The sequence below is a fragment of the Zeus faber genome, assembly GCF_960531495.2.
Source record: "Zeus faber genome assembly, chromosome: 8".
Lineage (NCBI taxonomy): Eukaryota > Metazoa > Chordata > Actinopteri > Zeiformes > Zeidae > Zeus > Zeus faber.
In genome coordinates, this window is record NC_137195.1 from 10,000,235 (window position 1) to 10,025,985 (window position 25,751).

Sequence of the window (25,751 nt, forward strand, 5' to 3'; positions counted from 1 at the left end):
CAGCCTGCTCAACCCGCGCTTTCATCCGCATTTTGACTTGTTGGCGGCGTTTCATCAGCTGTGCTCCGACCAACGGGGTCGTAGAACGCGGTCGTTTTTTTGGAACGTCTATCTTTTGTACGAGCGAAGGATTTCCGGTCCAACCGTTCCCCGTTTTCAGGGCTGATTCCACGTAATCTCCCCGAGCCGTGAGCCATTCCCCGATTTTTTTTTAACATTTTTATTCCATGGTGCCTGACTGTACGTGCAGTGCACTTGTATACATCGCTTCGGTTTCTGTTTCCGCTGAAGTCGAATTGAGGAGATACACACAGAAATACCACTTTTTCCTGCGTGGGTGAACCACACTGTAGCAGAGAGGAAGAAAAAAATAAATAAATAAAATAAAACCACACCAGAGATCCAGCGCTTCATGGGTCATTTGTACATTTTTTTTTATTACGCTTTTTAATGAGGTTTTTCCATCAGATTTTTCAGTTTGTAATATTTTATTGTTCTTTTTTTTTTTTTTTTTTTTTTTTTTCACCATTACAAACAGCTGAGGACGTTTTGCCAGATTTCGAGCGATATACACGGGGTCGTTTCCTAAAGCATGTCTTTGGTCATGTTCTGGAGGAAAAAAAAAAGGAGGATCTCTGACATCGATGCGTCTCAACCGGACAGAGAGCGTCGATGCCGCATCCGCTGTACACAAACAGAACAATCGGGTTTTTAGTTGTGCTTTGTGCCATGCCTCGTCAAATTGCTTGTCGGCCGCGGGGCCTATCAAGGGTTGTTGTTTTTTTGTCTTCGTTTTTTTTTTTTTTTTCCTCCAAATAAAACGTGGGCGTCACTCTTTATCTATACAGACTTCCAGATTTACAGCTGCAAATGCATGACCCTTGATCCAATTTATTATTACATATAAATAAAAAATACATAATAATTACATCCAAAACACAGCATTGTAAAAGGCAATTAATGCAGCGATTTAAATCTCGATAACTATCGTTTATATCTTGTTGGGAAGGAAGAGGACAGAGACCAACGAAGAAGTATAGAATTTGACAGGACAAACGTACAAATGTGAGTTGAATAACTACAATATACACCGTTCTACGTCTGCTAAATGCTGGTAGGAAACCTTCGGTGGCTGGGGGGGAAACGTAGGCAAGCTTATTCTCATCTATGGTTTCAGTAGTATCAATACGAGATCCACTGACTTAAATTGTGATACGACATTTTCATTCACTAACGAAGCTGTACAAATTATACAAGAGCTATTTCTCCTCCTCCTCCTCCTCCTCCACGACTGTCATGATACAACCCGAACCTGTGATTAATCCGGCGGAGAAGAACGAACGATCGGATTTGAACGCAACGAAAAAAACCCCAGAGTTGAGCCCCCTTTGTTTTGTTTTTTTTGTTGTTTTTTTTTTCCCAAATCAGACTTTTATAAAATGAAAAAAACAAAACAAAACAAAAAAAAAAAACACAGGTCGTGAATGGAAAAGGCTGAAGGTAGGAACGTAACGAAAGGTACAGTTCGTACATTCACCGGTGTGCCAGTGAATCAAACGTCGGCGAGGATCGGCGCTCGGCGGGACGACTGACTTTTTTTTTTGGGGGGGGGGGGGGCGACAGTCACGATGGATGTCGGAGGTCCGGACAGATCATCAGATCAAAAAAAAAAAAGTGTATTTAAATTTTTTTTAACCACCCCCCCTTTTTTTTCCGCTTACAATGCACTGGATCACAGTCATGACGAACTACAATGAGTCATTCAGTGGAAAGCTGTGAGTGTAGTGACTAAAAAGTACCATCGACAGTATTGACATTCAATGTTGTTGGAGCCCGAGATGTCAGATGCAGTGATCAATAATAATCCGAAAAAGGTTTGAACGTGTTGTCGCCTCGTGTCGTAGGGGCCGCAACGCTTTTATTTAGAAAACAACACCCGCTCGGCTTCGCCACGCGGAGCTCCCGCGCTCCTACCGAAACTACGCTTCTCCGCGTCTCCGCCCCTTTTTTCTTTTTTGCTCAATAGGAAAATAATCCGTTTGCTACGGTAAACAATGTGGCGGTTGCCGGGCGTGCCGCTGTCTGCGGTGGAAGTGACGCACGAGCGAAGAAAAAAGGAAAGATGGAATCTCAAATGTTTTACCTCAAATACATTCAGTCAGAAGTTACTGTGTCGTTGTCTTGTGCTGGTTTTAACAACAGTCCGTTTTCAATCAGCCATGTTAGGAAAATGTTTCTCCCTCTCGGAACAGCACAATGTACTCTATTATTTTTTTTTTTCTTCTTAAACTTATTTTATTTTTTTTTTGTTTTTTTTCCCCCGTTAAATCTTGAGCGAGTAAATCATAGAAATCATAATCGTCGACTCTGAACGTTTTTTTTTTTCTCTTTTTTTTCCGTTTTGTCTTTTTTTTTGTCGTCTCATGTTATTTACACTGTTCGTTTTGAACCGTGACATTTTCCGACTTTCAAAAGCATTTAACAGGGAACAACACAAGTAAAACCACACCAGCATCATACACCAAACCGTCATGCGTCGAATAAAAATAATGGACTTCCGGACATTTTAGTTTACATTTCATCAGGCAGCAGTACAAATAATAATAATAATATTAATAATAATAGTAATAATAATAATAATAATAATAATAATAATAATAATAATAATCTGCTTACTAACTTAACAGAATGATACATTTTTGTGCATTTGGTCGAATGATCTGCTGACAGATTTTATGATGTCACAAACACAAAGAGCCAGCGTTTGAAACACCAGCCACACATTCCTCCCTGTGGATCAATATTCCGTATTTTATTATTTTGGCTCGCGATGCGTTGAATTAAAGCGGGTGAAACAGAAACGTCTCGCATCCTCAAACGTTAACCCTTTACTCCCTCACCTAAATAGAAAATAACTCCTGAACCCAAGTGGGACGACCAGCAAACGGCTCAAAGACGTGAGGCCTATGCTCGTTTCGATTTGTGAGATTGGTGTTTTCTTGGTGGTAATAATTTGGAGGTTTTCACGCCGAGTCTTAACGCTCTAGTTTATCTACACTCCCATTCATGCTCATCTACACGCATCTCTCATCTCTCATCCACACGACATATTTTCAGCTTTCAGTCCCGATTTATTTAGATTTTTTCTCGACAAGCACACTAATGGGAAATGATCGCTCTGAGGCGTTTAGCGGCTGCTCGGCGTGGAGTGGATGTCGACGGAGGGACGAGCGAGGCGAGATTATCCTAATCTGCGGCACTATAAATGGAGCGAACAATCCTTTGATTGAGAGATTACGAAAGGATGGGCCGAGGGGTCGCTTACTGTTTGTTCACATTCTGGTTTACGAGGACGACGATGATGACGATGATGATGGCGACGACGACGACGACAATGATGATGGAGATGATGACGACGACGATGATGACGGAGATGATGGTGATAGTTCACTGTCGGCCATTGACGATGGAATTGTGATTTCGGACAAGCATTCTGTTGGGTTCCACCAAGTTACGTTGTAGACGCGATACATGACAAATACATTGTACGTAAAGGGGTGGGGGTGGGGGTGGGGGTCGCTGGGACTCCATCGTGGGTGGGGTGAGGGGTGAGGGGTGGGGTGTGGTTTAAAACATGTGACGTCGGGGCACCTTAGTTCATTTGTTCAAAGAATTTGTAGGTGGGGTTTTCGTAGCCGTGGTTCTGCATCTTGTTGAGCTGGCGCTCCTCGGGGGTCAGCATGGGGTCGACCTGCCGTGACACGGGGTCGTGGGTTATTGCAAACCGAAACGTCGCCCTTTGAGCGTCAGCGGCAACGTTTGGAGACGAGCAAAAAAGGAAGCGGCCACGTACCTCCACGATGCCGTGGCTGATGGTGCCGTACGGCTTCCTGCGGACCAGCAGCAGGCTGATCACCATCACCATGGCGATGGCCACGGCCACCACCAGCAGGCCCACCATGGCGCCGCGGTTAAATGTTTCCAAAGCGTCCGGTTGCTGGAGGGGAGGCACGAAAGGAAAGTGCGTTGGGAAAAAATAAAAAAAAAAATAAAAAAACAAGTTGGGGTGATAAATAATGATATAATACAATCGAGAATTTACCAATTCGTCTCTTTGAATCTCGGGAGATTTGTAGACGACCTGCTTCAGCTCCACTGATGTGTTGATCTATGGTGGTGGTGGGGAGACAGAGACACTTTGAGACAGGGCACAGACTGGGAACAGCGTCTACAAGCGTGTATCCGTCCTAAAGTACGAATCTGAGCGTGTGTCATGGATGTGGCTGAGCTGCGGAGGTCGGCACCTTTTCCTCATATTCATAAGTGGGGCCTCGATCAGACGTGGTGTAGTCGTATTCCTCCACTGCGGACGGACGCAAATGGAATGCGGTTAAAAGCGGCGATCGCCGGTAAACAAGGAGGCGGCGATGATGACACAGCCATGAAAAAGATTTAATCATTTTACAAACCATGTTGGTATAACAAATCGTGCTCACCTTTCTTATTGGCCTGTGGTTCTGTGAAGAGAATAAATGGAGAAAAACACATTTACGACAATGACTGGGTGGAACTATCTGCCTGTTTCTCTGTCTGTCTGTCCATCTGTCTGTCCGTCTGTCTGTCTGTCTGTCTGTCCGTCCGTCTATCCATCTATCTATGAAATATAGATACACTAATGTTATATTGGAATCACTCTATTGTGCATTTCTCTGAGCAGACACCAGAGGGCGCTGTCACAGTTTCCTTTACGGTAGAGTCACTGATGTGGAAACACCGTTTTGATTTATTCATGTATGTGTCATACACACGTGTGTATGACACACATAGAGATGGACAGTGTGCGTGTGTGCGTCTGTGTGCGCACGCGCTCCGTTACCGATGCGGGGAGGGTAGGGTCTGTCTTGGAAGGCGCGCTCCTCCTCCTCTTCGTCGTCCTTCTCCTCCTCGCTCTCGGCCGGCAGCAGCTCCTCGGTGGTGCGCGTCTCGGAGAAGGAGGTGGTCATCAGCTCGCTGATGTCGCCGCGCTCCGCCTTCACCAGCTCCTCTGCAGGAGAACGTCAGAAACGAAACCATGTTGGTTCCCACCGTGAGCGCCCTCGCTGAAGGCTTTACTATCTAGAACGGGGATGGGGCTTAAAATGCAAGACCTTCAATAGATTTGTTTATCTATTCAGCGTCAGTACAAATAAAGGTACATTTTTCTTTTTGTTTGTTTGTTTAAATAGATTTTTTGTATAGACAGGTTAGAGACGTTTTAGTTTTAAAGCAGTGTGTGACCCTGGACTCAGTGTTTCTGGTATTTAAATAAACAGTATATATACAAATTGGTGCTAAAAACGTATCGTGAAGGAACCGACACGGTAATATTTTTTAAACCACACCCAGTCCTTGTATACAGACGCTGTCAGTAAATAAGTGTCACGTACGGATGTCGTCGTGGAGCTCCTCGGCCAGGGCGGGGACCTTGTAGAGCAGAGTGAGACTCTGGTTCATCCGCTCCTCGATCACGTGGAGATGTGTGTAGACCTGGGGAGGAGAATCACTTCCACCTTAAGAGACGGCTGCTCGCTCCTCCTGCGCGGCTGCAGCATCGACAAATCCCTAAACTAACTGGGTTCAGTGAGAGTGGAGCTCCGCATGCGAGAAAAAAAACAAAACATCCGCCAGTATGTCTGGACAGCGCACGGGGCCCGGGGTTCGCGACCGCCCAGCCGATCTCGCACGGCCGCCGGTTGACCCGCGGACCCCGGCAAACCCGATGCCCCGCGGCGGATTCTCTCCCAGGGGGAAACGTTAAAGGGACGTGCGCGCACGGACCTGGAACTTCATCTGCTCGGCCTTCTGGGGGTCGACGGCCTCGATGTGCTGGTAGTGTCTGAGCGTGTGTCGGCGGTCCTTCTGCTCGGCCGCCATGTACCTCTTCAGCGCCTGCAGCACGCGCGCCGGCTGCAGGAGAGAGAGAGAGAGAGAGAGAGAGAGAGAGAGAGAGAGAGAGAGAGAGAGAGAGAGAGAGAGAGAGAGAGAGTCGTGGATTACTAAGATTAAAGCATTTTTACACACGTCTTAGCACTTAATCTAGTATGTAGCACCATATATAGCACTTATGTATCGGGGTGGCCGAGGTTGACAAAATTAAATATAGGTATATTTATTTTATCCTTAATTGATCATTTGACCATCAGCGCTTTCATACCATATTTACAATTTACAGAAAACTCTATGAAGAAGTGAAGATGCATTACATTACTGTAATGCAGCCTTAAAGGCAACATCTAATTATATCAGCATATTACAATCACAACCAAAGAACGATGTATGTACTGAATATATATATATATATATATATATATATATATATATATATATTATGGTAAAATAGTATAGTATAGGGCTAGGAGATATATTGTTATAATATTCATGTCGTCAATATTAATATCACCCAGACCTATTATTTCAAACACAGCAAATTAGTCCAAAGCAGGTACCCGATATTAGACATTGATATCAGACCTTTTGGATAATTTTTTTTTTTTATGAATTTCAGCTTTATCCCCTGTGGGGTCTGACCTGTGGCGGCTGACTCTGCACGGCGCTCAGGTAGCTCTCCAGCGCCAGGCGGCGGTTGTTGTTGAGCGTGGCGACCACGCGGGCCAGGTGCGTCTCCACCAGCCTCTGCCGCTCGCCAGCGACCTGCTCCTCCAGCGTCTGCAGCACCGACTGGAAGTGCTGCTCGTGGAGGAGTGAGTGAGAGGAGAGCCAGAGAAAAGCGATGTGAAGTGTGTGTGTTTTGTTTTTAATGAGATACAGTACATTTAAATTCAGAGGTGGAAAGTCCGGGTTCAGAAAGTAAAACTCCACTCCACTCCACTTTTGAGTCAACCGTCCGTGTGGATCGGCTGATTAGCATCGACACAGAGGTCCAAATAAAGAGCGAAAACAACCGTATCTGTACACGGCTGGAGCAAAAACACACATGGAGGTCGTAGAGCAATGGACAAAATCACGGCTCAGTGGTTGAAGCTCACCTCATTGAGGTCCTGACGCTGATACTTTGGGAGATTCTTCGACTGGTTGTCTGCCTCCGCCCATTCCTTCATGATCTACGGGAGAAGAAATGACAAAGTTCAACATTTTTTTTTTCACATGCAGTCACGCATGTACGGTACAGTAAAACGATAAAGAGCTTACTAACTAACGAACGAACGAACGAACTAACTAACTAACTAACTAACTAACTAACTAACTAACTAATAAAATAAAATAATATAGTAATAAAATAATAATAAAATAAAGTAAATAAACTCAATAAATAATAATTAAAGAAAATCATATTATAATAAAATTTTATAAAAAAATATAAACACTAATTAACTGATGAAATAAATAATAATTAAAGAAATAGAATATATTAAAATAAATTGAAATGATACTGTATATTAATATAAAATCTGAAATGAATATTAAAGAAAGCAAATCTATAAGCAAAAAATATCAAAATTATATCATGTATGCATATGTACAATATATGTATGTATGTAAAATATGCAACAGAGTATGTGCAATGTGAATAATAAAAGGGAATAATAATAATAATTATGATGTGCAATGTTCACTGGTGGAATAAGAAGTTTGTCACCGTCACAGCCTTTTAAGCCAAAATAACAACATACATATTGAAACAAAAAGTTTCAAAAATGTTGGCACCATCTTCCAAAATCCACTCTAAAAAAACATAAACAATACCCAGGCCTCTGCAGCTAAACGCTCCCCCAAGGGCGGTGAGACGAAGGGAAACGCGATGAAGGGAAACGCGAAGGCCTCGACACAAATTATTGGATCCAAAACGAGTGTCCAAAAGAGGCTTTCCTCGCCAGAGACCGCCCCTCGTTCTTCCCGCCTCTCACCTCGTTGATGCGCTTCATCCTCCTCTCCTCCAGGTCCATCTTGGCACGCAGGAAGTTGGCGTGCTCGCTGTCATCCCCCGGCATCTCGAAGTACACGTCGACGCCGTCGGTGGGGCGTGGTGTGGGCACTGGAGCGAGGGAGAAGGAAGAAGAAGAAGAAGAAGAAGAAAGAAGATTTTTTATTTTGTTGTTTTGGTTTTTTTTGTTTTAGAGGGAGAAGAGAGCGAACGGAACATCAAACAAGCGGGATGAGGGAGGGAGGCAGAAAAGTGCTCGGACGTTTGATTAATTGGGGTTGCAAAAAGCTGAGGCGGGAATTGGCTCGGAAGCTGAGGAAAGGTTAAATGCGGAGGTGAAATTATCGTTTCGGCGTATGAGGAATCTGAGCTGGCCGACCATTGTTGTTTTAGTAGTGATGTTAATCCAATCCAACATCTTTTTTTTTCAATCAATAAATCTATCAATGAATGAATGAATGAATCAATCAATCAATCAACCTTTATTTCACCGTAAGAAAACGATTGAGGAAGAATTCTGATTTACAATGGTGTTGAGTTACGACAGCAATTAAAATACAGTCAGACGCAAATATGTGCCTCGAAGACAGAATAAGCAAATAAAATCGGGGATAAAAAAAAAATAAATACTAACCTATCAAAAACAACAACGAGTTGGCTTGCAGATTGCACAAAAACGGAGGGACTTTTGTCCCGACCGGTGGGGATGTTGATGGAGATTTAATTTGCCAGCGAGCGCCGAGGCTGCGTGCACCGTGTCAAAACTGATGAGAGATGAGTGGGATATTTAACGAGGAGGGATTCCTAAATAAATAAATACAGGGACTAAGATCAAGAAGTGGCTATTAACGGCCGTCAATGAAGCCGTTGACCAAAAAACCCTGTCCACTCCGCAGAGAAGCCACCGCCTGTAAAAAGACCGCCAGCGAGCGAGGGAGGGAGGGAGGGAGGGACGGGCGAGGGGAGGGGAGGGAGCAAAGCGAGGTGGGGGGGGGGACAACACTCACAGCTGTCTCCCCTTGTCAGGGGTGGGGAGTTGCTGGGTTTGCGGCTCTGGCCTTTCTCATAGTAGAGAGACTCCAGATAGTCTGACTCCTGGTACAGACCTGAGTCGATGGGGTAGTCATACTGCTCTGGCTCTTTCACCGCCGCCAGCTCCTCCACCTCCTCCTCCTCCATCTCCTCCTCTCCATCCTCTTCCGCTTCCTCCTCCTCTTCCCCCTCTTCCTCTTCTTCCGCCTCATCCCCGACCTCCTCCTCCTCCTCCTCCTCCTCCTCCGCCTCCTCCTCCTCCACCACCTCGTCGTCTTCCTCCTCCATGTCGGCCTCGTCCACGTCCGCATCGGGGGAGGGACTGGGCGTGGCCGGCAGCGCTTTGACCCTGGTGAAACGGGGGGCGGGGCGCGGAGGTTGATCTTAAATCCGACACCTCGCCATCGTCACCACTTTCACGTCCGTCAAATGAGTTTTTGGAATTCTATTTATTTATTTATTTATTTTCGGGGGACTTACACAGAGTTTGTCTTCCCGCCGGACTGAGGCGTGAGGGTCTGGGGGCCGGCGGGGAGGGCGTCGGCTCCTTCCGTCTCGCCCTTGCCGCTGGATCCCCCCCGGCCGGGGCAGCACACGTACTCCACCCCCCGGAAACGGTCTCCGCACTGCAGCAGCATCCCATAGCTGTGCAGCTCCAGGCCGTCTGCGGTGCACACCTGAGCGCGGCGGGTGGAGATTTAGAGGCATCGTTCCATATCGAGATGAGTCCAAACTACTGATACATTGATGTACAACTTGGCTATTCACATGTGTCAAAACCAAGACCGTCGACACTGTAATAACATGTTAATAACATCACAGTCATTCACATCTACTCATCCATACTTATCCATGCCCGTAGTGAAAAAAACAACAACATTTGTACATCAACCACAAGTGTGAAGTGTGAGGTGTATGCTTAATTTTTTTTGCCGTTGATTTTTGATTTTTAGGTTTATTCTTCACTCGGTTTTTACTGCTTAAATCTTTCAGGTTAATACTCATTAAAATGTTTTCCACTTTTCAGATTTTTTATTTATTTATCATTTTATTGTCTACAGTTAACTGTACACAAAAACAGTTTTTATTGTATATTTCATCTTTTCCCATATATTGCCATGTGTCCTTTTTATATTTTTATTTTTTCTTTACATATTTCTTTAATATTGTTTGTTATTCTTACTACCTATTGTTCTTACTACCTATTGTTTTGTATTATATTGTATATATATTTATCCATCCATACAAAAATATTCCATCTGTATTAATATTTATACGACCAACAAGGATTCGACAAGATTTAAAACCAGACCTTGGAACTGGCTTTAACAGTGGTAAAAAAAAGGAGTTTGTAAATAAATAAATACAGATGCGGAGGCGGGCCAGACGGCCTTTTCATAAAGAAAGCACCGGTGACGAATGTTTAAAGGTTTCGGGGAAGGTGCGACGTGGTGTCACTCCCACCTCCTTGGCGATGTTATGCCAGTAGACGTAACTCTCGCAGGTGTCCATCTGCTCCTGGTGGAGGAAGCGGCAGCGGTCGGGGACGAGCAGCGCCTCGCTCCCGTACTCCCCCTCTGCAGCGTGGGCGAGCGAGCCGTCGCAGCAGAGGACAGAGAGAGAGAGAGAGAGAGAGAGAGAGAGAGAGAGAGAGAGAGAGAGAGAGAGAGAGAGAGCACGAGGGCAAAGAGGACAGAGTTTAGATTTTGAACCAAACATGACCGAACTAAAGCGTTTTGTTTATGCACAAGCACAGAAAAACACATTGTTCATTAATAAGAAATGAGGAATGAGGGATTCAAAGAGATAAAATAAGATCAGATAACATGACATTTTGTTCATGCCCGGGGGGCTTGGGGGGGTTGGGGAGGGGGGTTCAAGTGATTGGGAAGAGGAAACAGGGGAAGAAAAACTAACTAACGAAAATAATTTTTGAATTTTAGAAGAACATATTATGTTGAATAATGAATTAACATCAGGCGGTTTGGAATTCCTCAGTGGGTCAAGAACTGGGCGATAATGAAAAAATCAAAAATAAGAATAATTTTGACCGGATACCTCTATATTGACAATATGATGATGATTTGGGGGGTGCCTTTTTTTTGGAGATTTCCCTTAATATGATGTCTGAGCAGAAAGAGACGTTCATTGGAGATTTCACTCCAGCAGAACGGTGTGAGGGGCTGAGACGTTCCACTTGAGACGAGCGGAAGGCAAAAAGCGTGGTTAAAGCCCCTTGCCAGAGACGGTCCAGATGCTTTCGGTGATTCAAGGACACGGCGGTGAGGGGAGGCCGCAAGTCATGAAATGTTAATTAGCACGATGTGCGTAGCCACGGTATATATAGATGCCTGTGTGCATTCTCTACGGACACGCTTTCAGATATATTCAAGTAAACAAACCAAAACTGAGAGACTCAAAGAGCAGCATGTGTGCGTCTTGGCACAGGTGGAGGAAAAGTATGAATTTGGATTTGAATGCAGTTAAACTTTTTGACGACTGTTATGTATCTATCTCTCTATCTGTGTCTGTCTGTCTGTCTGCCTGCCTACCATTCTATCTATCTATCTGTCTATCTGTCTGTCTCTCTGTCTCTCTGTCTGCCTGTCTGTCTGTCTGTCTATCTATCTATCTATCTGTCTGTCTGTCTGTCTGTCTTCCTGTCTGTCTGTCTGTCTGTCTATCTATCTATCTATCTATCTATCTATCTATCATTGGTTGGTATTTATCATGGTATTTGAAATGGTTCTGTACATGGACAACAATTGCATTTTAACCACTTGACAAAAAACAACAAGGTTAAATGCACCAAAAGTGACAGTCATGCTTATGGTGTTATAGCTTTGTTCAGATTTTGGGGGCAGACCTCTTACCTAGACAGCGGTAGGGCAGGACTATGAAGGAGCGCGTCTGGCAGTGTCCCCAGCCCTTCCTGCACCAGGCGGGGATGGTGACGGGGATGGACGACTCCTCCACGTGGGAGATCTGCAGAGCCGGGTACATCTGGACGCACGGACACATGCGGACAGACAGACATGCAGACAGACAGACATGCAGACAGACAGCACAAGAACCGGGCAGAACAAAGGGATTTAGGACACAGGGGGCAGCAGATAGAAGACAAATTGTCCCCAGGGGAGGTTTGAGGAAGGTAGGGTGGGAGCAGAATAAAAACAGTGGGATTATGAACCCCCCCCCCCCGCAAAAGAGAGAGAGAGAGCGAGAGAGACAAGGGAGAGAGTCCTTCACCCACCAAGCACTTTGATATGGCAGTGTTTGGCCTTTTGCCAAAGACATGCTATGGGCTACGGCTTCATTGAAAATCCTCGTGTTTCAATATTCCTTATTTTTTACATTTGAGGACTTTCAGTTTAATTCTGATCCGATGATTTGAAGCACAAAACCGTAATGAGGTTTAATGTCATGAGAGATGGAGTTGGCACGGGGGCCTGAATGCATGCTCCGATGCTTTATTCACAAATGTCAAGGAAAAACGGGAGGCTTTTGTGGAAAAGCAATCACAGATGCATAATGTGCCGGGTAATCGCATTACAGTCAATTGAATTGCATGACTGCCGTTTTCTGTATCGGCTGTGCCCAATTAAGCCTCCAGATGGCGCATGGCCACGCTTCACAATACTCTAATAAACCAATGTTCGGGACAGGAAACACTGTGTACCATTGATTACTTCACAATAGGCTTTAATGATTAGACAACAGGTAGTAGGAGAGAGGGATGGTGGTACATACGTCAGGGAAATATCGAAAAATATTTCCAATATACCAACATCACTTCACTATATATGGTAAAAATATATAGATAGGACGGGTACGTGGAACGACAAATCAAGTTAGGAAAAAAGGAAATCATTACCTTATTGGTGACACTGTGCTTGGTTGTGTTTGCTAGATCTACTCTTACAATGTATTGCTGATTAGGTGCTACATTCTCCCGGAGCCCGGGCCCCGATGCCACTAAGTACTCAGCCATTAGAGACATTCTAATTCTGATAATGCTGATGTTAGTAGTATCGATCTAGGTGTTCATTACAGTCCTCGGGGTTCACTTTTTTTATTCTCTCGCAAGCCCGTAACGCGGTGCCGAGATCCCTACCTCCTGACAGTAGGAGAGGATTTGGCTGGGCACGGTGAAGCAGCCCTGGTGTCCCTGGGGGTCCGGCTCCCACTGGCCGCTCTCCGTGTTCATGTGGAGCAGCTGACGGCCGCAGAACATGGCAATCTGAGGCTCCGCCGCCAGCGGGCCCGGTCCATTCACCTCGGCCATGGCCAGAGCCTAGGGAGAGAGAGAGAGAGAGAGAGAGAGAGAGAGAGAGAGAGAGAGAGAGAGAGAGAGAGAGAGAGAAGAGAGAGAGACAATAGGATGTTTTTATGTAGTCCCAAACAAGAAGTGAATGGGAAAAATCTGACTTTAAAATGCTTCCAAGTATGGACTGAGCAACGGCGGGTGTATGAGAAAGGATGTGAAATAACTAAAAAACACTCCAGCGTGGAAGAAGGATGCGCGTGGACTACCAAACCTAATGCACCGGTTGAGTGGACCCTTCTTTTAAGAGCACGTCGGCTGAGCCCAAGTTTAGAAAAGATCCATTAAAGGCCTCTAGTTGCAGTAACCTTGAAGTACGCGACAGCGGGAACCGATAAAAAGCCGGGGCTATTGAGCGGCGGCCAAACCCCCTCCGGTTTTAACCGCCAGTCAAGGGCCGAGAAAAGAAGGGAAAGGGTTGAAGAACCGCGAGGATACAACATGGCACATACGAGGCGGCCCTCTCTCCCAGCCTCTCTACACCGGCCTTCTCCAGGCAGCTTTCTAGGATGTCGCTATCGATCGAGGGATACGCCGACTCTGCCTCTGCGGGGGCCCCCTGGGGACCCCACACAGAGGAACAAACAACAGCTGGGGCCGGGAGTCAGGTGTTAATACAAGCTCATTGACCGCTGGGCCACTTCACTACATTAACACACAGCGAAGAGGGAGCCCAGGGATTTAGGAGGGCAGAAAAACGAGAAAGGGGGCGAGCGAGGGAGGGGGCGGGGGGCTGGGGGGAGGACAGAGCTCCGAACATAGCGCCGGTATCGACTTCAGCCCTCGCAGAACTTACCTGAGGAGACAACATTCCCCGGCCGCCACGCGAAATCGCGCACGAGCTCGGGATGAGTCATCTCTTGCGGGAGAAAAAAATAATAATAATAAACGGCGGTGAATTATATATCAAGCGAAAAGTCTCGCATAAAACAAGTCCTTCAGTGTATTGCACGTAGCCCCGCGGGGCGAGGCTGATGTAAGAGGCAACGGGTACCTCTGAGGGCGTATTTTGCGGGAGTGGAAAACCCATCCCCCGGAAAAGCGGCAGGGCGCTGTTTGTTATCGGAACCTACGAAATGGCAACCCCACAACTTGGAGCCTGTGAATGGCTCGCGTACTTTTATCTCGGCGGAGTGACAGGCTGACTGACAGATGAGATGAGCAGCGCTGAGCCAATTAGAAGACGGATGCCCAAAGGGAAGGAAGGGGAAGGGGGAGAGAAAGCCCCAGCGACTGACGCCTGATCAAAGTGGAACCCTGACTCGGCGACTGCGGCTCGAGTGTTTGAAGTTCTAATTAAAATTTATGTTGAAAATAAATAAATATTTTAAGAGCATCAAATGGGTAAATATACAGTACATAGCGCAAGACCAGGAGTCCATGCATTACAATGGGGCTCCAGATGGGAGTCAAATCTATGGAAATTGAGCGAGTGGGAATAAAAATAAATACATATACATAGGGATGGATAAACCCGGCGGAAAAAATGGTCCTCGGACATCAAAGCTAAAGTTTGAATTACCGGCATCAGCATCATCAACACGCCGCATAAACTAAGCCGGCCAAACTCCATAGCCATGTCAGATTATAAAAAAAAAACTGAATATTGCACCTATGCATTAGTTCCTGTAAATATCTGTAAAATGGGGGTTTTGCCGGCGGACAAGTTCAGGGAAAGTGCTCGCTTCAGATGCTGCAACTGTCAACCCGGCGTAGTCGCTGAGCTAATGGATAAATAGATATATCTCTTTGACTCGGGGAAGGTCAGTGCCACAAAAAGGAAAATAAATAAATAAATAAATCCTCCGGATATTTGAGAAGATAACCTGACAGCTCCCCTGGACCAGCCTCCTCCCCCGGCCTCCTCTCCTCTCCTGCAGTTGCAGAAAATCAATGGCGTTGGCCTGCAACTGTATCGCCACGTCCCTCTCCCACCCCCCGGAATCGATTGGAGTCCATCAGGAGCCTAAGGGCCTGACCTCCAGCACGCCGGGGCCACACACCAATCTCCACTCTGATCTGGGACCAGATTATATCAGCCCCCACCGGTAACCGCTAATAAGAAGTACTGTTTTCAAAACGCTGCACTTCTATGTTTCTGCCCCTTGCTCCTTCAAGAAAGTGTCCTGGATGCACCACCATGGGATGTTTGTCCAGAATATACAGTTTGGAATTTTAACACAGAACCATGTTTTTCTTTCTTTATTTGTGATGCACAAATAAGTGTTCGTATGAAAAAAAAATAAAAATTAATTTATACCACACTGTTTTAGCAAAATAAAGTATGAATTATATTCATTTTTAGCAAGAATCCAGTTTTGGACAGAGTAGAATGTGGATATAGTCTTCAGAATACAATTCTCAAACGTCGCCTATTAGCGCCAACGTTCAAGTGGTGCCGAAAATAAAATAAAATAAATGAAATTAAATGACTTGGCCTTTTAAATTCGGGTATTTTGTTTTTACTGCAGCACATATATGATATAATTGAATACTCAATATTAAGGAATTTGTTTATTATTATCACTAATATATACAGTAGATTAAATAGTTGTACTCAATATGAATATATTTAATCCAAAGAAATTATAACATTTTTTTTGAAGAAATAGGAGGAGATAAATAAAAACAAAGTGGCCGAGGCAATGTTTACGACACGAAAATTTAGAATCTCCTACCGAAAACTATGGCATAAAGTTGTTTATTACATAGTATTAGTTTTACGTTCACATCCAAAATTCTTCTTTTTGGCATGCTGGATGTAATAATCACATTATTACTTTGATATAATGCGAATGAATCTACGCAGGCAACTCTCCTCCTCTCGACTGACAGAGATTTTGCTGTGTTCGGCTTTCATTCGATTTTGGGCTGTTATTTGATTTTCCGAGGCATCAGATCCCTTGTATTTATAAAGGCTCCGTGGTAGAAAAAAACACTCCCGGTGTCTCTGTCTCCATCGCTGAGGTTCCCCGATCCAGTCGGCTTCACCAGAGCACTCCCGAATCTGTCAACACCCACCCTGCTGCTGCTGCTGCTGCTGCTGCTGCTGCTGCTGCTGCTGCTGCTGCTGCCACTGCTACTGCAGGGGGAGCGGAGGCTGCTCCCCGTCCTCCCCACGGCCCGCGCCTTAATTGGATGGTTAAGACCGAAGAACTGCATGTGCTGAGGTGAGTATGTGTGTGTGTGTGTTTCTGTTTAGTGTGTGTGCATGTGTGCTTGTGTGTGTGTGTGTGTGTGCGCGCGTGCTGAGTGATGCTGCCCCACCCCTGCAGCCCGATCTTGGCTGCCACGTAGATGTCGGTGCTGAGAAGGCTGAGCGGGCGGACGGAGCAGAGCGGCCTGACAGCTCCTCGCTGCAGAGCCCGCCGCATCATTAATTATGGCCTGTTGACAGAAACCCGGAGACATTGATTGGCTTTCCTGCCTTTCTGCCGGGTTCCTTCTGAGCGCTACGGCTCCCTTGATATGTTATTGTTCTCTACAGTACGTCTCAACATCTACTGTGCGCTCGATGCCAGCAGCCACTCCGTGTCTCTGCGACCTCGTGAAGTTTAATGGCGTCACAGGCGAATACATCCACCCGAGGCCCTTTCCTCCACCGAGGAGCACAAAGAATGTTCTGGAAAAGGTCAGGAACGACTGATGTAGTAAGTGGTAACTTGTGGAGAGCGGATATACAACACAGCAATGGCAGGCATGCAGGCGTGCGCACACACGTGTACGCACACACACGTGTACGCACACACACACACACACACACACACACACACACACACACACACACACACACACACACACACACACACACACACACACACACACACACACACACACACACACACACATTGCACGGCTGTGAATTTACATATTCAGCCTGCGCTAATTAAACTTTGAGCACCTGTTCCGCCCTCGTGTTGCGGAATGACATCATTCTCCATAATGATGCAATCTCCCGGCCCTCTGAGGCGAGGCACGACCCGCCTCCGTCACCTCCATCACCTCCATCACTCTCTACAGGTTTCCCCAACACCATGCATTTGATATATTTCCCATTAATGTTAATGAGCTGGAGCTTCCTATTAAACCCAATCTCCTCCGGCACTGCCGTGCTCTGACAACCATGTCCCGGTTTAAATAGTGTCGTGGCCGCGGCTCCGGCCGTACAGTGTGTTAACACGGATCCAGCTCAGACGTGGACTCTAATGAGTTTTTCCGCAAATAGGAGCAAAAAACCCAACAAGGAACCAAAGGGTTAATCCTACCTGGCAGCCAGTGGCGGAGCTATAGCACATTATTATTTACAACATTGTTTTTCTGTGTACGTGTCTGTGCACTTCTCAAGTTAATAGACACACACACACACACACACACACACACACACACACACACACACACACACATACACACACACGCACACACACACAGGCTGTGCCGTCCTATGCCTGCCTTTGTGGTTCACTGCAGCACAGATGGCTGAATAGTGGGTGTCTGCCTCCTCCAAGAGCCCCTCCCTCCATCTCTCCATCCTTTCCCTCTCTCATCCCTTTCTACCTCCTCTCTCCGCTGAGCTCCATCATCCCCCCACCCCCACCCCCGCCCTCCCCTCACCCCTCCTCCCTCGCACGCTTCACGCCCGACGCCCGACGCCTCCTCTGTCCCTCCTCCCTCCCCGGGGCTGGCCGCTAAACGCTGGGATAGATTTGGGTGCATTCTTTATTGTAATCAGGACTATTAATTATTCATCGGCTCCATCAGGGCTCTTCCTGGCGTAGTTGGCCTCTAATAGAGGAGCGTAGCACCAGCCTGCCGGGAGCGGACAAAGGAGCTGCAGAGTCTCTCTCTGCTCGAACATTGACGCTCATCAATAAGCTTGATAGACTCGACTAAATATCCATGGTTTTACTGAGAGCGTTACGGAGACTGGCAAATAATATGTGCCGTACATTTTATTTACTTTTCACAAACCAAATTGAATTGTTCATATTAAACATTTCAATGGAGTGTGTGTGTGTGTGTGTGTGTGGTTAGGGGGTGGGGGTGGGGGGGTGTAAAGATGTGCTTACATCACAGCCTTGACTAAATCAGGCTTCATCATTCCAGATTACTGCAGACCTGCCTCCAGCTGGGCACACTGGGAGCAGATGGCCCCATAATCACAATGACCCCCCCCCCCCCAACCCCCCCGCTCCCCCCCAACCCAAACCCCACCCGGCCCTCCCTTCCATCTTAGACTGAAACATCAGCCAAATCTCAGCTTGTAATATTTAATTTAATTTGGAATAAAAAAATGTACCAAACATGTCGGCCAGCGGAGGCTGCGTTGATAGCTGTTTGCGGCCCCGTGGTCGCACAGAGCCTGTTTATTCAGGGCCAAACGCAGAGAATTCTCTGGGTCTTTATCACAACCTGCCATCGCTCCACCGGCTGAGAGCGGCAGTGTTCTCCATCTTCTGGAGATCTCTGCCTTCTGTAAAGGTCTCTGTCTGCTTCTGGAGTCACAAGACCATACATGGCCACCGGACAGAGCCTCTGGACGGCATCATGGGACTGACCCGGGGTCTTCGAACTTCGCTCACACTCCCACGCGGCCACAAACAGATCATTCAAGAATTTTACTAAATAAATGAGAAACAAAAAAAAAAACAAACAAACAAAAAAACGGCTCCTCTGTTTTGCCGCCCCTCCTGTGTGAATTTGATTTCAAATTGACAAATGAATCAAACACGTTTCCGCGCCAAATTCCCTTTAACCCACGGTGAAAGGTCGGTCGTGATTAGCTGTTTCACGCTAGTTCAACGGGGCTCACCGAGGCTCTCCTTCCCTCCACCCAAAACTACAACCACCATTCACATCCAGGCCAGAGATGATGACAAGGAGTTTTATGTTTCTTTTTCTTCGAAGCGATGAGCTCCAGCCCAGTCCCCCAGCACCACCTACACCAACAAATGCCTTTTCTGAGTCACTGAGTGTCATCAGACCATGCTGTGCGTGTGTTCTGTCCTCTGGTGAGAGGCCCAAAATACAGGCAACGCGGATTATTTTTTTCACACATCTCCGCGCCAGCGTTTCCCACGTCAGGCATCGACCGAATTCATTTTCAGAAACTCAGCCTGGAAAATGGAGAAAATGCCACTGTAAATGAGGTTCCCCCACTGCACACAGACCCAGTAGACAGACAGACAGACAGACAGACAGACAGACAGACAGACAGACAGACAGACAGACAGACAGACAGACAGACAGACAGACAGACAGATAGATAGATAGATAGATAGATAGATAGATAGATAGATAGATAGATAGATAGATAGATAGATAGATAGAGATAGATAGAGATAGAGAGATAGATAGATAGTAGACTGATAGACAGATAGATAGATAGATAGATAGACAGATAGATAGATAGATAGATAGATAGAGATAGATAGATAGAGATAGAGAGATAGATAGATAGTAGACTGATAGACAGATAGATAGGGGATAGGTGATCACAATGGAGTAATAAAAAAAACAATAATACATAGAAAATGGTTGATATTGAATTGGCAATATAATATAATATAATACAATACAATATAATATGTATATTATACTCCACCTCCTTCTTCTCCATAGTCTTTCTTTTTGCCAATGTGTTCATCATCATAGGAGCCAAATAATCAAGGTAGCACATGCAACGCACACTGGGTCAACACTCTCTGTTTGCATTTCGGCTGTCTTTGACTCGCTTTGGAGGTCTGAGGTGGAGGTCTGAGGTGGAGGGCTGCACCAGCGCTCGCTCTCGTTCCAGTTGGACAACTAGAGCTCGTCAGGGCGCTTCACGCCAACATGCAAAAATTGAGGGTTAATGCGTCGGGTCGGGACTCATGGTAGACAACCATGGGATGCAGGGAGTGCGTCCCATGTGCCGAAGGGCAAGTTTCTTCAAGATATTTATTTGAATTGCAAGTTTAGACAGCATGTGGGAGTCTCTTGTTTTTTGAACATTTTGAGGACTTCCAGTTCTTCTCCCACGTTCCTGTCCGCCCACGTAGGCGTGAGAAGAATGCTGTTTGCCTTTCGCGTTGCAATAAGTTATTAAGGCTTTGGTGTTCAGTGCGTCATCTCAAAAAGTAGCCCATAAATATTCCTGACCTTTGTAAACCCGCTCTTCTAAGCGAGGGGAGCCGGTAAAGCCTCTTGAGTGCCTCCTAAAACCCGTCGTCTGCATGCGGGATCTCAAACGCTCCGTTATCGTGACATTAATAAATACAAACGCTGGTATTGAGCCATCGCTCGACCCCGAACAGGATCCACACTCCGCGGACCCCACTGGCAAATCTCCGCTGTTGTGTAACAGTGTGAATGTCCTTGAGCACCGCAACACAGAGATCATGCTAATGCCGAAATACTCTGTTGATGTGATTTCAAGCAGAAGTGTTACCTCAGGGGATTTGAGGAATCAAAGGCTTAGCTGAGAGTTGAGCTCTGCCGAACCCTCTGAAAAAAAGCCTAATATCGACACAATGGCCACTGAATCGGGGCTTTTTGAGCGTTTAGATTGAAACTGACACATACACATAAGTACATTTGAGGGGCTTAATATGGATTTCAAATCTGTTTTTTCCAAGTTTCAAATGAGAAATATTCCCCGCCTCAGCATATTTTATGGATTGTCACAGTTTTGGGAGGATAAAATGTGCTTTCTTATGCAACAATATTCAATACCTCCTGATGTGGAAGAAGACATCAAGTTGTAATTCTGCTATTCAGCAAAATTATCTGTGCCAAATGATAAAAATTGGCATTTTAAATCACACAGTGAGGAGGAAAGTCATGCATTTGCTCTGAATATGTTTCCAGTGTGAAATTAGTGATTCATCTGGAACGAAATCTGCAATTTGAGGTTAAGAAACCCGCATTAAACCTCAGGAGGAAAATTAAGGCTCACATTTTTCTGTTTGTGGAAATGGGAGCCTATATATTTTAAAGTGGTAATCCGTAAGATTATTTAGTTTGAAAAATCACGTTTGTAATTCTTAATTGAGCTGTAACTTTATAAAATAAACAGCCGGTCATTTATTTGTATTACGCACGTGCTCCTCTATAGGCTGTTTTGCGACTTGTTGTGCCCAACACAGGCTCATGGATTTCCACTTTGAAGCCACCTGATGTTCCTTCAGGATGTAAATGCATAAAGCAGATCTGCACACGGAAGGGACTACACGACTAAAATGTAAGTATTCTCCTCCTCCGGCATCCGTCTGATCTGACGCGTCTCTCTCCTGCCGCTCGTCTTCCTTTCCTCTGCCTCCTAAGCCTCACACTCTGCCAGATTCTCTTGTCTTTGCAGCCAATCTGTTTTGAAGTCTTTTGTTTCCCTGGACAAAATCTGCTTTCTCTTAAGATGCATTGAGGTGTCATGTTTCTTCCCACTCTGCTTCTTACCATCTTACTCAACCGAGTGTGAGAACTGAACACACACACACACACACACACACACACACTGCGTGGCTGTTTGATACCCGCAACAAAGCCGTCACGACTCCTGTGTTTTTTTGGGGTGAATCAGGGGCATATCTATCTGTTAGGATCAATCCGCCGGCCCAGAGTCTTTTGGGAGAACTACCTGGAAAAACAAATGAATCACTGGATCGACTACAAGGGGACCTATTATGCAAAACTCACCTTTTTCAGTGCTTGCGCACATACATTTGAGTCTCTGACGGGTCCACTGACACACAAACTGTGGAAGACAGCCCCGGCTGTGAGCTGTCTGTTTCAGAAAACATGTCCTTAAATGAACCATTCCGTCTTGCTGCCACGAGGCTGTCATTCTAATTAGAACCCCTGTCTTAGAAACCCCCACCGCGAGCATTGAAGCTAAGAGCTTGCATGGGAAGTTGGCTTGCTCTGTGGTTGGCTTACAGACCAGCACAAATCTTGTAAAAGAAAGAGAAATTAATACCAACGTCCGTGACAGAACGTCAGACGATGGAAATGTAAGTTTTTGCTGTGTGTTTCTTTCTGTGTGTGTGTGTGTGTGTGCGTGTGTGTGTGTCCAGCAGGCCCGTGCAGAGACCTTAAGAGGGGCAGGTGCTCAGAGTAAAAACAAGGGCACATGTACGATTTTAAAATGGCATTTCCAGCATAACCTGTTGAATTTTAGCAACCCAAATATGCTGCGTTGTAGGTTTCGTTTCAGCATTGGGGGCAACACACGAAGCTGGGGATCTGGGGGTCCTCCCCCGTGAAGTGTTGATCGTCAAACACATATTTTCCGGCATTCTGGTAAATTTTTGTTGCATCAATTTGTGCCTTTTCTGCATTCATTTGGGGTGGAAATGTCTTTATTTATGGAAAAATTAAAGTCCTCTGCTTCTTTGATGTTGGGGCATTTTCTTCCTCCACCAATTCCACCTTTATTGGTTGAACAATTGAACCAATGAGGGGGTGTTCAGAACGCATACCTAATGAATATTCATATCGTGCCCAGAAAAAAAATCCGCCAGTCGTCTGGACTTTCTGTTCTCATTTTTCCGACCGGCTAAATTAAGTCATTTATTCTTGAATATGTGACTAATTTAAACAGTGTGTTGCCACGTTATTCTCTTGCCATGATTGTAGAAAATAATGCTGGGAAACTAGTTACTTATTTTTGCCGCTAAAATCACACAGTGGTGCCTGCTTAAACATGGCTGTTATTTGGGCTTATATTTGTCCAATGTTGAGAATTGATATTCGAATTTGGAAAAAACAAAAAAAACAAACGGAAATGCTCTGCCTTTGTGCCTTTCCTTCCAACCATCTTACTAAAACAGGGGTCTGTCAGGTTGGGGATCTTTTAGTCCACTGGCTCAAGGAACTCAGGGCCTCGGGGTGTGGCTCCTCCCATTTAAAGGCGACCATTATGCACCTATTTTCTCATATTAATATAGGTCTCTGAGGTCCCCAAAACATGTTTTTTGGGTTTGTTTTTTTTTGCTGAAAATATCACTCAGATTATACATTCCAGCCATTATGAGATGCCTATAAACCTGGACTGTTCCAAAACGGCCTGTTTCAGTGTGTGTAGCTTTGCGAATGAGCGGCCAAGCCCCTAGTTCTGAGCCAATGGGGTTTGAGCACAAGTTCAGGGTTCTCTGAGCCAATGGGGATTGAGCTTTACTCCATTTTATTAATTCAGTAAACTTTAACCGATTTCACCTTATCAGGGGATCGAATTTGAGGCAAGAAATGAGCAATCCAGTTGCTGAATCGTCACTCATATTAGATCTACAAGGCCTCATTTAAAGGTTTGCTCTGACTGTGGTTGCCGTGCTCCAGGCTTGTGGTGGGTTAGGGTTAATATCCGCACCGCAACGCAGCGGGACCCTCGCATTTGTTTTGTTTCGTGTACAGTAAACTCAAATAAGGAAATATATAATAATAATAATAATAATAATAATAATAATAATAATAATAATAAAAACACAATTTTTATTGGTTTTGTTTGGAGAAACTCAGAGCAGATGGGATGGAGCAGACGACCATGTGAAGAAATCCGTGACGAGCAGAAAAGAACCTTTGGAAACCGAGCGTCCAGAGCAGTCGGAAGCCTGAGGGTTTTGCTCACAGCGATTACTTTGTCATTGGTGTTCCTCATTATTTGACACTTTGGCCACGTCTGATATGAACATCCGACGTTGTAACATTATATATACGACAGAAAATAAGCATAATAGGTCCCGTTTAAACAGAGTGTCAGTGAAACACGATGGATTTGAAGGCTTGTTTAGAATGTCTAGAATGTATAATCTGAGTGGTATTTCCATCAAAACATTTCAAAAAACATGTTTGAGGACCTGAGAGACCTATCTTAACTTGTGTGAACGGGAGCAAAATAGGTCCTCTTTAAGGAAAAGCAACCATTTAAATTTGTTCAACCAATAGCTTTTGAGGGGTTTCTTAACTTTAAATTTAGGAGTTATGGTCTACATCTTAAGTTGAGAAAACCCCCCCTCAAAATATTGGCTTAATGAATCAAAGCATTTTTTTTTTTGAGTTGATCTGACGACTCCAGTCCACTGATCTTTGTCAAGAGCAAACTCGGTTGAGTGAATAAATAAACCGACGTCGCAGAGAAAAAGAGAAGCACAAGAAAGGGAGGGGTGATAACTTTCGGCGAAGTTTTCTGTTGTCCTCCTCCTCCTTTTTCCTCCTCTTTCACAAACATGGTTGTGATCGTGTCCCAGCCGCTCGTTCACACAACGCGGCTGTTGTGTCTCCTTTGGAAATAAATCTTTCAGCGGTACAGCGTGTTCCGTATGAGTGTTGAATAAGAGACAAATATAAAAAAGAAAGGAGGGTTGAGCGTACAGGGGGCAGGGGGTGGCCTGGTGGAAAACAAGTAGTGAAAATAAAAGGAACGATGATGAAATAATAAATAAACCAACAAATAAATAATTAAACAAATAAAGAAATACAAACAAAAAAATGTATTTTAGAAATAAAATAATTAGTTTAATAATTTGTGGTTCGCGCACATCTTTCACTGAAATTGTTTATAATCTCGCTGTGGTCTTGTGTCTTGATGGGCCCTTACCACAAACCGCTGTTGGACCGCTGCCTAAAATACTTGGTGTGAGGTATCACCACAGTGGGAACAGAAGTTTACCGACTCCCAGGGAGGGGACGGCAAGAGAGAGAGAGAGAGACAGAGGGAGAGAGACAGAGATTGGCGCGAGACAAAAAGCCGAGCGGGACCAGCTGACCTCAGTCGACTGTGGAGACACATTGGGGTTAACGGCGTCTCGCTTGGTCCGTCTCCCAGTACGCTGCTGGCACGCCGCTCTTGTTTATGTGCTGTTATTTTAATAAACAGATGTGCTGCCGCCGCGAAATAAGCCAAGAGATCCTCCGATCTCCCCAGTGGAGGTGGGGGGAAAGACCGACGAAACATCGTTCACAACACGTCCCTCCTGTGTCTTCCTTGCTTTTACATACACTATGCATGCATTGTTCAGCCCCCCCCCACCCCCCCCCATCCCTTCTCTCTCTCTCTCTCCAGCTCAGCATCACTTGGCCACTGTGAAGCCGGTTGCCATGGTAACACCACCCACAGGAGCCGGCTACCTTTGCTGTTACCGTAGCAACTGGTTCCCAGCAGAATTTCAAACATGTCACTCAGCATCTCCCTCTCTCCACATCTGCTTTTCTCTTCTTTCTTTTTCTCTTGCTTTCTTGCTTTCTCATCCTCAAATAATAGTCAGTCTCCATGTGTTTGGGTTGATGGGTTGGTTAAGTTTCTTCAGCATGGCCTAGCCTGTTTGTTTTTTCTATTTCAGTACTAATTCAACTTCCCCGATACTTAGATTAGATTTTTCCCTTTTTTAAAATAACATACTGAAAGAGCCATATGATGTTTTTTTATTTTTAAATTTTATATTAATATATATATATATATTAATATAAAAAATAAAAAAATAATAATAAACACACACACACACACAC

At 45.2% G+C, this 25,751-nt stretch overlaps 1 protein-coding gene across 1 annotated transcript in view; it reads right to left on the bottom strand.

Annotated features, from left to right (window-relative positions):
• Nucleotides 1-424: 424 nt before the first annotated feature.
• The window catches only part of aplp1 (amyloid beta (A4) precursor-like protein 1), a 32,625-nt gene continuing 7,298 nt past the window's right edge, over nucleotides 425-25,751 (bottom strand). The window contains exons 2-17 of the mRNA XM_080005556.1: nucleotides 13,068-13,247; nucleotides 11,827-11,956; nucleotides 10,418-10,530; nucleotides 9,434-9,630; nucleotides 8,929-9,302; nucleotides 7,905-8,032; nucleotides 7,026-7,100; nucleotides 6,568-6,726; nucleotides 5,818-5,946; nucleotides 5,427-5,526; nucleotides 4,877-5,044; nucleotides 4,497-4,517; nucleotides 4,305-4,363; nucleotides 4,103-4,168; nucleotides 3,854-3,997; nucleotides 425-3,751 (exon numbers count right to left, since the gene is read on the bottom strand). Coding sequence (XP_079861682.1) covers nucleotides 3,653-3,751; nucleotides 3,854-3,997; nucleotides 4,103-4,168; nucleotides 4,305-4,363; nucleotides 4,497-4,517; nucleotides 4,877-5,044; nucleotides 5,427-5,526; nucleotides 5,818-5,946; nucleotides 6,568-6,726; nucleotides 7,026-7,100; nucleotides 7,905-8,032; nucleotides 8,929-9,302; nucleotides 9,434-9,630; nucleotides 10,418-10,530; nucleotides 11,827-11,956; nucleotides 13,068-13,247 — 2,142 coding nt within the window. The 3' untranslated portion in view covers nucleotides 425-3,652. The remainder of the gene's footprint in view (nucleotides 3,752-3,853; nucleotides 3,998-4,102; nucleotides 4,169-4,304; nucleotides 4,364-4,496; nucleotides 4,518-4,876; nucleotides 5,045-5,426; nucleotides 5,527-5,817; nucleotides 5,947-6,567; nucleotides 6,727-7,025; nucleotides 7,101-7,904; nucleotides 8,033-8,928; nucleotides 9,303-9,433; nucleotides 9,631-10,417; nucleotides 10,531-11,826; nucleotides 11,957-13,067; nucleotides 13,248-25,751) is intronic.